The sequence below is a fragment of the Geospiza fortis genome, unplaced genomic scaffold (genome assembly GCF_000277835.1).
Source record: "Geospiza fortis unplaced genomic scaffold, GeoFor_1.0 scaffold181, whole genome shotgun sequence".
Classification (NCBI taxonomy): Eukaryota; Metazoa; Chordata; class Aves; order Passeriformes; family Thraupidae; genus Geospiza; species Geospiza fortis.
In genome coordinates, this window is record NW_005054412.1 from 2,305,787 (window position 1) to 2,319,474 (window position 13,688).

Below are 13,688 nucleotides of genomic sequence, written 5' to 3' on the forward strand. Positions count from 1 at the left end.
CTCCCGCGGCTCCCCGCGCTCCCGGGGCGCTCGTCACGGGACACCCGCCACCCCCGGGACAGGGAGTGAGCATCCTGCCCCAAAAAATCCCAGTAAACACAGCTTTCCTTAGCCGTTAACTCTTCTTCACCAGCCTTGGAACGGGCTGCCAGGGAGGTGGTGGAGTCAACGACTAAGGAGACTGCTCTGGTGGGGTTGTCATGGTGGTGTTCCATCGTGGGTTGGACTCGATGATCTCAGAGGTCTTTTCCAACCTCATTGGTTCTGTTATTCTGTGAAATGTTACCCAGCACTCCAACAGGAACCTCATCCACCAAAGCAAGGGACCTAATTCATCCCTAGACCAACCCCCACAAACCCTTACCCAAGAGAGCACGTGGCACCTTCAGATAGCCTTTCCTACACTACCTGTTTGACCAGGAGTGCCAGCATGGGGTGCAGCATGGAGTACAGACATGGGACCTGGAGCACAGCCCTGGCGCTGGAGACTCCACAGCTAAAATGACTCACCCTATTTGGCTAAAGAAATGCAGACCTGGAGCTGCACAAAACTGGTTTTAGGGGTAGCACAGAGGACAAAGTAGATTCTAACGTGCATATATGTCACGATACAGACAGTAAATTTGGATATAACAGAGCCACAGACCAAAGAAGAAAGAGCAACGATGTGAAACCTTGTTAGTAAACAAAAAATGACCCAACATGAATCCTGGCCCAAGGAAGAAGAAATCATCCACGGGAATGTCAGATTTGTCCTAGTGAAGCACTCCACATGTCAACAACTTGCTATAAGTTCCTCCATACACCCCAGAATTAAACTGCTGTCCTTCAGACCCAGAGAAGCCTCAAAAAGGCAAGCAGTGATAGGACCAGAAACTCAGCAGTGTGTAGAAAATTTTCAGTGGAATGTTATTCTTTCCTTTTCCTGAAACAATTAAATCTGTATTGATAATTATCAGAATTTCACATTTCAACTGTAGTAGCAAGAAACTAAAAATTCTTGACATATAACATATAAGGTATGCTTCCTCTTCGCTCTTAAACATGATTTTGGGTGTAACACCTGGTGCCCCTATGTAACAATTCCTTTCATGCTGGCTACATATGAACATGAATTCCAACCAGGTCTATTTCTACACATTTTCCCATCAAATACTTTTCACACAGACCCCTCCTAGCAACCCAACCATTCAATATGCACTGACCTCACTGGAGAAAAATGGTGCAGAGTCCAAGTAAGCCATGAACTATTTTTAATCCAGCAAGGCCAAACAGCACGGGACCCAACTTGGATCTTTCTTCAAAACACTGCAACCTTTAGATTTATGGCATTCTTTTCCTCAAGGTCAAGTGGTTACAATAGGAGACCTTAAATATGCCAGGAAAGTAATAGTGAAAATGAATTCACCTTTTCACAGTGATAAATGCGCACTCCCACTGCAAGCTCAGGCAGGAACATCTATATCACAGTAACTTGGTAGCAGACCTCACACTTTCATTTAAAAGTATTGCAATAGAAACATGTTAGCCAGACTTCTTTGACTCAACCTGCTTTATGTATTTTCTAAACACACATCCCTGATATCACAAGAGAAGGGAAAATGAGGCACAAGCATGAACAACACCTTGTTATTTGCCTTACAGTACAACTGCTTGTTGCTGTTCCGACTCATGAAATGTTACTGACCTCAAAAATAATAATTCTGATGCCAACTAAGTAGAAACTTACATACTATTTCTGATTTTATGTGCATGCTCATCATTAGCAGGAAAAAAGTAAGAGAGAAGCATAAAGTTATCCTTTCATTTCTAGAACTACAATAATATAAAAATATATGAACCCTTTTGCTTAACATGTATATCTGCATTTGCTTGACTTTCCTTATAAGTTTCAGCAGCATTTCCCACCCTTTCTTCCATTTCTCTCTTTTGTGCTGGTTTCTTTAAGAACTTGCATCACAAGGATCATGCCCACAACATCTGGGATAAACATCAGAATTTTCACTTTCAAAGTGGTTAAGATATATTCATGTTCCAATGTTTCTCCACGCAGCGAGTCTGTAAGGGAAAAAAACCCCAGCCTTTTACTTTGATGTAATAAGTGTTATGGCTTGTCACAAATATAAGAAAAATTCCATTGTAACAACTCCCAAGAAATATGGAACTCTACCATGAAACATGGTGTTCTCCAACTTTTAAGAAAAATAGCACTTAAGTGTTTTAAATCTTATATTTAGATCTGTGAGGAGGAAGTATGAAATAAAGCTTTTCCTTGCATTCTACTCTACTTACACACTCAGATTGTGTTTGTTATTCTAACTACCCCACTGAGAATTTCCATCTCAGGAAAGTTGAAAATAATGAACTTTCTGTTAAGGAACATACAGGTTTAAAACACCAGCAAGCTTCCTTTCTTTATAGTATTACATATATTTTAAATTCCTTAATAATACAAATGTAGCACTGTTGCTGTCTCACCTCTGAGATTAGAAAGAGGGAGGCTGCAAATACAAATAAATAAATGCTGCCAGGTATAGATAGATAGATGGATAGATAGATAGATAGATAGATAGATAGATAGATAGATAGATAGATAGATAGATAGATAGATAGAAAGATGCATATCAAATGCAAAGGTTGGCCTGTGGCTCAAAGGTAGCTTGCTCTTTGTGCAGGCACTGCAGCAGTGCCTCTGATACCCTGGTGGCTGTGTCATCTCTTTCTATGGAAGGACTATAATATGGGGAAACAGAGAAATTATGAACCAGACACAAGAGCAATTACTGAGTTAGAGAACATGACTGCAACTACTTTGTTCTTTTAGCCATCTGAGAAAGGTTTCATCCAAGAATGAGAGTTTCTGTAGTTTCTTTCAATAGGTTGGGCAGAAAACCTCTCTGTCAGAGACAGCCCTGCAAATCACAAGTGAAGTTCTGTTCCAGCTCTTCCTCAGGCTTCTGCAATTAGACCCCTCTGTCCTACTCAGGAAGTTACCTAAGGAGGGGCATAACTTTAAGTGATGACTAATCCTGTGGAAACAAGCAAAACCAATCCAAATGAGTTCAGAACCACACAATTACTTTTTGAATTACAGCATGCATTTGGAAACAGAGATTCTCAGCTTTCAGCTACTCAAGGCAGTTATTCAATGCCAGTTCCAGTCCATTATTATGTACCCTAAAATACTGGTACCCTGGGAATACATCTACATGTGTCAAACACGAGGCAGTGGGCTTGAGCAGAGGAGCTCTGATTCTCTGCAGCACTCAGATCTGAACTACACTCGCTTGTCCCCTTTGGACCACTCCAAACAGCTCTCTCTGGGAGAAACCTGCAGCAGCAGGGAATGCCCCCTACACTCCAAACATGACTCAGTCTTGGGACGTGCCCCATCTTGCTTGGGAGAGCTGATAACGTTGCTGTACCAGCATGTGCATGCCGTAAAGCTGACAACCAAATCACTGAGGGAACTCAGCACTCCAGTCAACCCCTGTGGCAGCCCATAGTGTAGTCTGAGTTTAGTCTCTCTTCTTCCTGGGTTAACCTGGGAAATGCTTTTTCTTAATTAAAATTGGAGGACTCCATTTGAGCCAAGTCATGGAGCCTTCAATCAAAGCTTTATAGAGAACTGGTGTGAGGCTGCAGCAAAGAATCCCTGGAACAGAGTTCAACCAAGCAATTTTTCATGATAGAGACTGCTGTTATTAGATCACACACTCTGTAGAAAGGACTTGGAAAAACACTCGATGTGAAGCAATCAGCCACAGATTCTTACAAGATTGTAAAGATGGATCAAAGACAATTCCTTTCCTATGGGGTAGTAATGAGTGCTTAGCTGTCTCTGCCGGTCAGCTCCTCTGTCTTCTGGCAGAGAAACAGTGAAAATACCATCTGCAGCATATCCTCTGGTGCTCATTTAGTGTTGTCCAAGAGGCAGAATATATGCACTAAGGGGAGGGGGCAGGACACAGGAATTTCCACATCTTTGAACAATTACAGAACAAGCTACAGATAAGAAGCAGATCTATCAAGCTATGGAACTTAACACAGGTCCCCAGAGTTCAGGTGATGAGATTATCAGATGCTCCTGTCTACTGTACTGGAAACAGTCAAGGAGAAAATTCTATAGGCAGGTGTAGAGGACTGAAGCTGTTCAGTCTTGATTATAAGCCAAGGGCATGTCTCCCACTCCCTTGGTCAAATGAACAGCTTGTCTAGAGAACTGTCAGACTTGCTGCTCTCTCCTGTTTGGTCTCCTGCTGCTTCCATCTGACACATAACTGCCTCTACCAAGCTCATCTGAGCTCTTTATATTTTCCCTGCTGAAATGTAGCTATTTAAAAATACAAAAAATCTGTCCTAAACTACCTGATCCTATCCTTTAATAAATTAGTGGAAATATTACCTTGTCAACTGAAAGTCAAAATATAGATGAAAAATAAGGGATTTAACTGAGCAAAAGAACATATGAACAAAATGCTTCCATAAATTTTAAAGAGCTTAGTGGCTACATTAATTTCTTTCCCCAGCTTGTAATTCTTACAAGAAAAGAAATGGTGGTGTAAGAATCAACCACTTTTCTCGGCCATGTACTAAGTCATAGTGGCAGGGAAAAAGAATGAGGCAAGCTGTTCAAGAAACACTGAAGTGGGTGGTTAAATAATATGCTATGTATTTGTCTTTAACATTTCTGCTGGTTTGTTGAGCTGTAAATATCATGATCACTCAAGCATTGATTAACTTGCATCATCTCCTGGGATTTGTGCCTCAAGATGTCCCTTGCCTCACAAAAACTTCCATATACTTTGTTTTGCCTTATTATGGTTGACCTGTAAACCATGATAGTTCAGAAACCAACTCAAACCTTGTTATGACATCCCAATTTGGCAGCCAAGAAAAAGAAAAAGAATCCCTGAGAGGGGAAGAGACAGACAGTCACAGTAATATCTAGAGACGTTCAGCCAGCATGAGGCTGAAGCCTTAATGAGGCTTTAGACACTGGAAAAATCCATCCTATAAGATGGTGACACAAAGATTTTGGGGTATGTCCATCTTACAGCTTTTAATGCCAGTAATCTCAAGAAGCAAAGGGGCTGTATACTTAGATGTGAACACTCTAAACAGTGGCAGGTGCATAACACCCAGTTTCTTCAGCTGAAGTAGTTTTCTTTTGAACCAGCTCAGGTGTGCACATGCCACTGAACAAGCAGAGTGTGAAAATTGTGGCACTCCAGAAGTAGCTTTGAGCTGGTGTTGGACCAGATGACCTCACAACTTCTTTCCCAGCTTAATGATTCTCTTATTCTGAGGTGGTAGGGAGAAGAATAGAAAAAGACAACACCTACCTGACACTCACCTGCAGACAAAAACAGTCAACTTTGGATATGTAAACTCACTCTCACTACCAACAACAGAAGTTGGTATTTGCTGCCTGTTGAGGCCTCCCACTTAGGCAAAACAGCAGTTTAAAGTCATTTTATCAATCATTATTAAAGGTAAAATGATTCAATTCTTTGCTTGCCAACCGTCCTTGTTTATGAATAAGTCACCTAACAACCATCCCTCGATATGAACAAAGCCACATGAAATATCTTCTATGCAATAAAAATAGATTTAATTGTCTGAAAAGGACTTCTGCATTCTGATTGTCTTGACTCAAAGGTGGACATCTGCCTCGTCCTTTTCAGTGACGTAAGGGGAAACAAGGGCTGGGATAGTTAACCAGATAAGCAGCTTAGTGATCAAAACAGACAGTAGGAACTGGAGCACTTCTCACTCAGACGTTTTCAGTTATGGAGTGGCCCTTAGGAGCCATTACAGCCTGATGTCACTTCAGAGCAACTGCACTCATCACAGCCTGTATTAGCCTCAAAGCAGTTTTAGATGATGTCCACCCACAATGGCTCCCTTAGGACCCTTTCATTCTGCTTTGGATATGGGAAGTCAAACAGAACTGGATCAAAAAAAGCACAGAATGACACATCTGGTACGGAACCATTCAAGTACAACAACACCAAGTCAACATGACACAGAGAAACTACAAAAGTCAAAGAAGTTTCAGAGTTTGATGGCATCATAATCTAGGAAAACATTGCCCAAACCCTCAAAATACACAGTCCTAAATCAAAACCACCCAGTTAAGAGTCTGGAAAAGGTGCTTTGTGACCAAGCAGTATGGCACACTGGTTATCACAGCAGCACCAAGTTTTTACACAGCTCTACAGAAAACACAACCAATCCTAAGAAAATTACCATGACATGCACAGCCATAAAGTAAAAATTAATGGAAAAACTGCATTTCTTTTTACTGGTTCATTACTGAACTACTTCCACAGTAGTCACTGCTGTGTAACTGGTCAGAAAACTTTCAAAATGCAGTCTCTGATGGTTTCATTAATGTGAAGACAAAATACTGTTAGTTATCTACTGAGTACTTTGTACAATAAATTTAATGAACCCTGGAAAAAATTCATAAGGAAAAGTGTATTTCTTGTAAGTTTTTATAACAGTCTCCTTATTGGGAGCAAAGCTTTTGTCCCTGCCAGGAAGGAGATCAAGATCCAATTAAAAAGACCTAAATACAACTTAAAAGTAAACCTAGAGAAATCTTCACCTTAAGAAGCACATAGTGGTATCTGATATATCAGCCCTGCTACAGACACAAATCAGCTCTGAATTTAAAAATTGTTTTCAACTGAATTTTATCAAAGACCATAAACCACACAGGTGCTATTCCTGCTTTTTGCATTAGTGTACAGCTTCCATCAGAGGCTGGCTGGTGCATGTGCACATGAAAGCAGTCTGGCTGCACAGAATATCTTTCCATTTCAGCACTTGAAATCAAAACACCACTTCCCTAAACTGCACAACATCAGTTCTTGGTTAAAAATCAGTTACTATTTAAAGCAAGATGATTACTTAAAATCAAACTAAAAAGGAAAAAAAAGAGAGAGAGAGAGAGAAGAGAGAAGGCAACCAGTTCTGCGTTCTGACTTGCCTTATATAGTTATGCTAAAGGAAAAAAGGAGCAGAGCCAACACTGTGAAGGCTTATATGAGGCAATGGTGCCACCCAATGTCGAGAAGTTATACATAAATTTATTTTCCTTTATTGATCCAAGAACAAAAAAACCCCAAACTCAACAAGCTGTGTGTAATGTTATTAGTAATCATAACTCTGTGTGAAGGCTTGGCTCAGGCATAGGATTAACAGATGTGGTAAATTTCCAAGCAGGCAAATATTATTTTAGTTTCAGCTTGTATTCTCTGTAACATGAATATTAGCATAGCTCAGGTAAATCCATTCAAGCTGTCAAAACACCTACCAACATTTTCCTAAGGCCCTCATTATTTCATTTTCTCACTTTTTCAGCCCTCTCAGCTGGGGCCTCTCACAGAGATCAGTTTCTGCATGTTTCAAGCAGTGCAGGGACTTCACTATTACACAGCTAAAATGAAAATTCTTGTACAATAACACAGTTTTAATAAATGGATGTATCTAGGCTGTGTTCAAAGGACAGTAACTTTTTAGAAAGGCTGTAACTATAAATAAAGACATTAAAATATTGGAAAACAAATCATTAATGACAATTACTGTTAAAAGTGTACATCTCACTTTTGTTTGGAATTTTGCCCTCCTCTCTCTACTAGAGGAACATTATGTGACTTCTTCCGAAATTAAGAAAAATGCTTTAATGAGCATATACCTCTTTCTTGTGTAATTCTAAGACTATAAATATTTATTTATACCACTTTGCAGATCATGTGTTCTATGCTATAAAGCATTCACCCAGCTCTTTGGGCTCTCTTCGACTCTTCCAAATAATCTATAAATGTAAATGCCAAACTACACATGCCAAGTCATGCATATTTACTAAAGCACTCACATCACAGAAAGTATTATTGTGTTAAGATCTGTTTCCCTGTACTAGAATGTTCTGAATTTTTTTCAAATATTACTTCTTTCTTTGCACTCTCTAGTTCATTATGCAAGTATGGGTTTGTGCTGCCTTATTTTTACCATATTCACAACCAAGTCTTATGTTCAGTTGACAAATAAACAAGTTCCCTTCAGAGGCCTTTACTTTTCAAAATGCAGATAATATTTCTTTGTCATCATATTGATTTTTTTTTAAATAAACTGTAGTTTTAGATGCACCACCTTTGACACATTCCTTGAAAAATTTCACCTATTAATCACTCAGCCTGTTCATTTTACTTCTCAGAATTTCATCTTCCATCCGATAGATTTTTGTAGCTTTCATATGAAAACAGGGTGAAGTTTTCAACTCTCAGAATACATTTTATTAACAGGTTTATGTTGCAGCATATTTAAGATAGACATATATTTATAATTGCTAATAGGTTCTAAGTATAGATATAGAGGTACTATACACACCCAAATGAGAATTTTGTAGTCCTCAATTTGTGGCAGTTATTGACTTTATGAAAATGAAAGTGGGGAAATTGCATACCTACATTTCTTTTTGGAAAAAAAAAGTTTGATTTGTGTATCTATAGACGCGGTGCAATGTACACACACATTAAAAAGATGCTTTATTACTTGATCTCTCTAAGCATGTTTACTGTAACCTGTAGAGTATATATATTTATGTACTTAGTTAACTTTTCATGCTGTCCAGGCCTAACCACTCAGTCAGTAGATTTTCTGAAAGTTACTGGAAAAGTAAAAGAAATTATTTTCTTAGTGTCTGGACAGAAGATCCTGATATTATACTGGGTTTCTTTTTTTGTTTCTATTTTTTAAATAAGTCAAAATCTGAACAGTCTTTGAAGTGCTTTGGATACTTTCTAGTGAAAAAATGGCTTGGATTACTGTCAGAAATTCATAACAAGCACATGTCACGCTAATAATGTAAGTGATATTTTTAAAACATTCTATCAATGTTGAAAGCACAAGAAGTCTGCATAATCCATGCACATCTAATTAGCACTGAGTCATATAAATGATACATAATGATTTGGCAGCATATTGCCAGATGGTTTGCTATCAGATCAAGTAGTAATAACTTAGCTTATTTATCTCCATTCCCCTCATCCCTTATTTTCATTTGCAACCCTTTGCATTTCCTACTTAAAAATAACATTCAGTTCCTTTCATTTCATATACAAAAACCAGTCAAAACTCCACTGATTTTTTTTTTAATCCAGACTGTCTAAAGGGGATTTGCAATCTTTCTGCTTTTACAGGTACATTTATTTTATTAATTGCGCTTAGGCCTCTGAGAGTTTATACAGTCTAGTTCCATATTTACTTAAAAAACATCCATCTCTCTCCTTCTTCTATTAGAGATGTTCAGCTGGTCACCTATATTAATTTTGTTTTCAACCATAATCATATTGCCTGATTATCTTATTTAAGACACATCTTGTGTCTAAGCAAAAGGAGAAAAGTGTATGAGGGAATTGTAAACATAAAATCACTCAAATTAAAGTATTTGAGTTTCATGACCACTCCAGGTTGAGTACTATTTGAATGTGCCCAATCTCCATAATTTTGGATCTTAAAGCATTTATGGTACACCTACCTTGCTGTGTTAAGTTTATTAAATACAAAGTAAATAAAGAGTAAATGTAATTTTTCCTAAAATCTTAACATTTTCCAGTGGGACAATCCAGTTGTTTAAGTGAAAGGATGAAAATATGAAAACGTCCAAGGGAACAAAACTAAGAATTTCACAATAACTTTGGCATTGTAACTTTTAACTTACCTTCTCTACCTTTGCATTAATTTCAGCCCTAATTTGTGCTTTTCTAAATACAAATAATCAACATCAGACAGTAACAGTAGTTTCCCAGCCATCAAAGCAAACATTCACAGCTACAGGTTTTGAGGAATTCATGTTAATCTCAAAAATAAAGTGTGCTCCATTTTAACTCACATTTTATAAGAATACAGATCTATTAATAGACACGAAAATGAAAAAAGTCACAAGAAAAGGAACACCCTTGTATTCAGATTAAGAAGGTTTCTTTGGGTTAAGAGTCTTATTCAGAGTGTGAGGAAGATAAAGCCATCATCACCCTGTGGGTTACTCTGGGGTTTGGGTCCATGCTGTGCTGTGTGTACAAGTGCTGACACATGGCCAGAGCTGCAAAGAGCCTCATTAGAATTTGCCAAGAGCTGAAGCTCTTATCAGGAAGCATGCAAAAATAAATCTACCAAGTTAAGTTTATCTGCCTTACCCAAAAGCCTGTGCACTTTGTACAAAGTGGATATTCCCCTCAGTAGGGATGCTCTGAGCAGCTCAGCTCAGATTTCAAACACTCAGAAAGCAGTGTCCATACATTGCTATGCTTCAGGCTACTTACACTACCACATTGGTGACATATCCTCTTCAATTTTCCTCTTTCTCAAGGATAAGAATGTGAATGGAGGTATTAGCAAAGATAATACTGTAGAAATTATTAACACTTCCTATGCAGGAGAGACAAAAAAAATTTAAGTGAAAATACAAGCATCATATGTTGGATCCAACTCACACAGTTGGATAGACTTTTGGCAATTCATATAATTTTCCTTGACACAATCCTCTTTTTCACTTGATTTACAACATGTTTATATACATGAAAATAAATACCATACAGTGGTAACACAGTGGCATGAAAATCAGCGTAAAGCAAGAACTGAAGTACCAGACTGTACCGCAAGGGTGAGACTACTGGAGCTGTCTAGTGAACTAATTCGTATTTCCAGAGAACCACAGCTTGATAGGAATGGCAGTCCTTCTCTGGAATAAGCAATGACCTGAAATGCTCTTTAGCTTTTTAAAACTTAGCTGGGAACCCAGGAACAAATGAACCCTAATCTCATTAGGTTGCATTAAAGACCTTCTCAAATGATGAGAGACAGAAACAGTGCAGAAGCTTTGATTGACCAGCATGTGCTATCACAAGGGCCAACTGCTCACATTTACAGAGAGGCAGCTGCAGTAAAGCTGGCACAGGCAACTTCCAAACAGATTAGAACAATAGCATTGGTTGGAATGCAGCTCAATCCCCAAATGGAAAGTGAGAACATATATAAAGTCCCCAGATAAATGACAGAGACCTATTTACTTGGAGTGCAATGTTTCCATGTTGCTGCCTGTAGTGGGATGGGTTCTCCTGTTTTCTGTTTCTATTAAAATATGAAGATTATGTACAAAGAATGCCACCTCTACTGTCCCAGAAGAGGTCCTTTAGATCTGTTTGGGCCTCTGGCAACACAGCAGAAATTTCAAGTACTCAATTGATTCCTATGTTAATTTGGAATAAGCGCCTATGCTTGGCCTTCCACAGGGACATTAGCCCATCCTCTAGCTGACTGAGGTCATGTTTTATAATGGTAACATTCCCTGTATAGACACTAATGTCATCCTATCTCTGCTCCCCATGGCAGGTTACCAACACTAGGACTGGTTTAACAGATGAGATAACTCCTGTTCCCAAGTTAAATCCAGTTTCTGAACACCCTTATCAATGCTCTAGTAGAGGCCACAGTATCAAATATGAAAATAATTTTTAAAGGCCTGATCAGCAACCATTTTAAAGCATTGCTCACACTGAAGAAGGTCAGATTGCTCTTTTCTCCAGGTCAGGATGTGGGCATGTTTACAGAAGCCATTAAGTGCCACAGTAAGAGCACTTAGAGAACTCAACTCCCTGCATATACTGAGGGGTGAGGAAAAATCCACCAAAGGCAACTTTTTGTCACCAAACTCTCTCTTCATTTATCATAAGTTAAACACCAAAGTAGAGAGAATATTTGGGTAAACTGAGCAACACTCATCCTAAATGTGCCAGGCAACCTTAAAAATTTGAAAAACACAGCTCAGTCATTATATTCTGGTAACAAACTACAATAGTCGATGCATTGCAAAACCACAAAGGTTAAAACAGAGCACTCCTATGCAAGAACCAAATACCCCACTGAACAATGAGAAAGCAGGAGTAGCAGAACTCTCCTTTCCCCTTCCCAGCAGCACTAAGATCACAGATTACATGACCAAGGAGAACTTGAACAGAAACTTCACAGCAGGCCAGCATTGCTGTCCACGTGGACATCCAGTAAAGGCTGATGTGACACCCAAAAAGAAGGGCAGCACACTGGTTAGCCTCAGTTCTGAACTGTTAGTCTTCCAACACTAACACCAGCAGAGATTACAGTGTTTCCCACCCACCCTACATGAAGATTGACTGTCCATACGTAACCCTTCCTGTTTCTAGTTTAGAAGGAAGACACACACACTCTCCACATTGCTGGAAGAAAGAACTAAGACTTTTCAGAATCTTTTCTTAGACTTTTGAAATAAAGCTTATCATGTCATTTCTACAGCCCTTGGTAAATCAGGGTTTTAAGGATTTCCATCCTGCTGGCTTTATCCAGAGCATCAGTCTGGACAGACAGATACAAGTGCTCTCACTGCCAGGCCTCACCAGTGTGCTAACCTCAGCCAGCCAGTGTCTTGGCATTTCTTGATGCCTCTTTGATCTTGTATTTCTGATGAAAAACAGGGCGTTCTTATTCACACCAGAACATTCAAACTTATCCCTGCACAAAGCAGTCCCTGCTGGCAGCAGGCTGTGCCCACAGCCACAGGGTTTCCAGCCCACAGATCTGCTGGCAGCATGCAGCACTGGCCTGTCCTTCCAGAACAGCCCTCACCATGGCCTCAGCTGCCCCAGGCCCAGAGATAGGAACCATCTCTAGCAGCGCCTTACCAATTTTACTTCCCTCAACAGTTCTCATCTCCCCTCTACTCCTCCTCAACACCATTTACAGTTCCACAGTGGGAACACATAGCGAGTCACTACCAATATGTGCTTCTGCTCTAGGCTGAGTAAAAATAAACTTTATTCCTATACTGGGATTCCAGTTCATTGAAGGCATAACTCAACCACTGCACTGCACCATCAGAGATGGTGCCAGCAGAGTAACTTCCAAATTCGCTGCTGATCTTTTCCTCCCTTTAGAGAGCAGCTGCAAATCTGGGCAAACAGTCAAGTTTTCTTCTTTTTCTATTCAAGGATAAACAGTTTGTAACAAAAGAGAAAAAGCAGAAAGAATGTTTGGTATCTACTTTTATCATCTATGGCAACACTTAAACCACCAGATATGCTGCATGTCCATAATTTTTCAGAACAGAAATTCCTAAACAATCACTGAAAATGCTAGGTACCCCACTTCTTGTCAGGAAGGGTGACAGCTGACACACAGGTGAACTGATAAATTAAAAGACTGGTTTTTCACCTTCAAGTTCTACAGAAGTGTTATCCAGGATACAAGGACTTTGGATGCTCAGGAAGGCCACTTAAGTACTTTAAGCATTTCTGTATCAGGATATTTAAGCAGCTAAATACTTTGATGAAGTCTGTCTCCTCATTCAAAGCTGGAAATACATTACCATGAATATTTACCATGTCAAGTAAGGACATGAAACTTCACCAGCTCACACACACACATCTATCAGGCCAACCTATCAGCTCATTCTGGAGTTAGAAGCTGCATCCTTAGTTAGTCACGCTGGTCTCATGGATTTTTCAGCCCCGTGTCTCCTCTGAAACAGGCAAACACTATTTTAGGAGACCAAATCCTCCCCAGACACCCCCAAGTGGGGTCAAAATCCAGCAGAGCTGAATGCTACTCAACACTGAAGCAAGGCTTTATCAGAAATTGCTGAATCACAG

General features: G+C 39.5%; 1 protein-coding gene across 1 annotated transcript in view; it reads right to left on the reverse strand.

Annotated features, from left to right (window-relative positions):
- The window catches only part of B3GLCT (beta 3-glucosyltransferase), a 48,243-nt gene extending 48,028 nt beyond the window's left edge, over window positions 1-215 (reverse strand). Inside the window, 1 exon segment of the mRNA XM_031061408.1 lies at window positions 38-215. Coding sequence (XP_030917268.1) covers window positions 38-215 — 178 coding nt within the window.
- Between the last annotated feature and the right edge of the window lie 13,473 nt (window positions 216-13,688).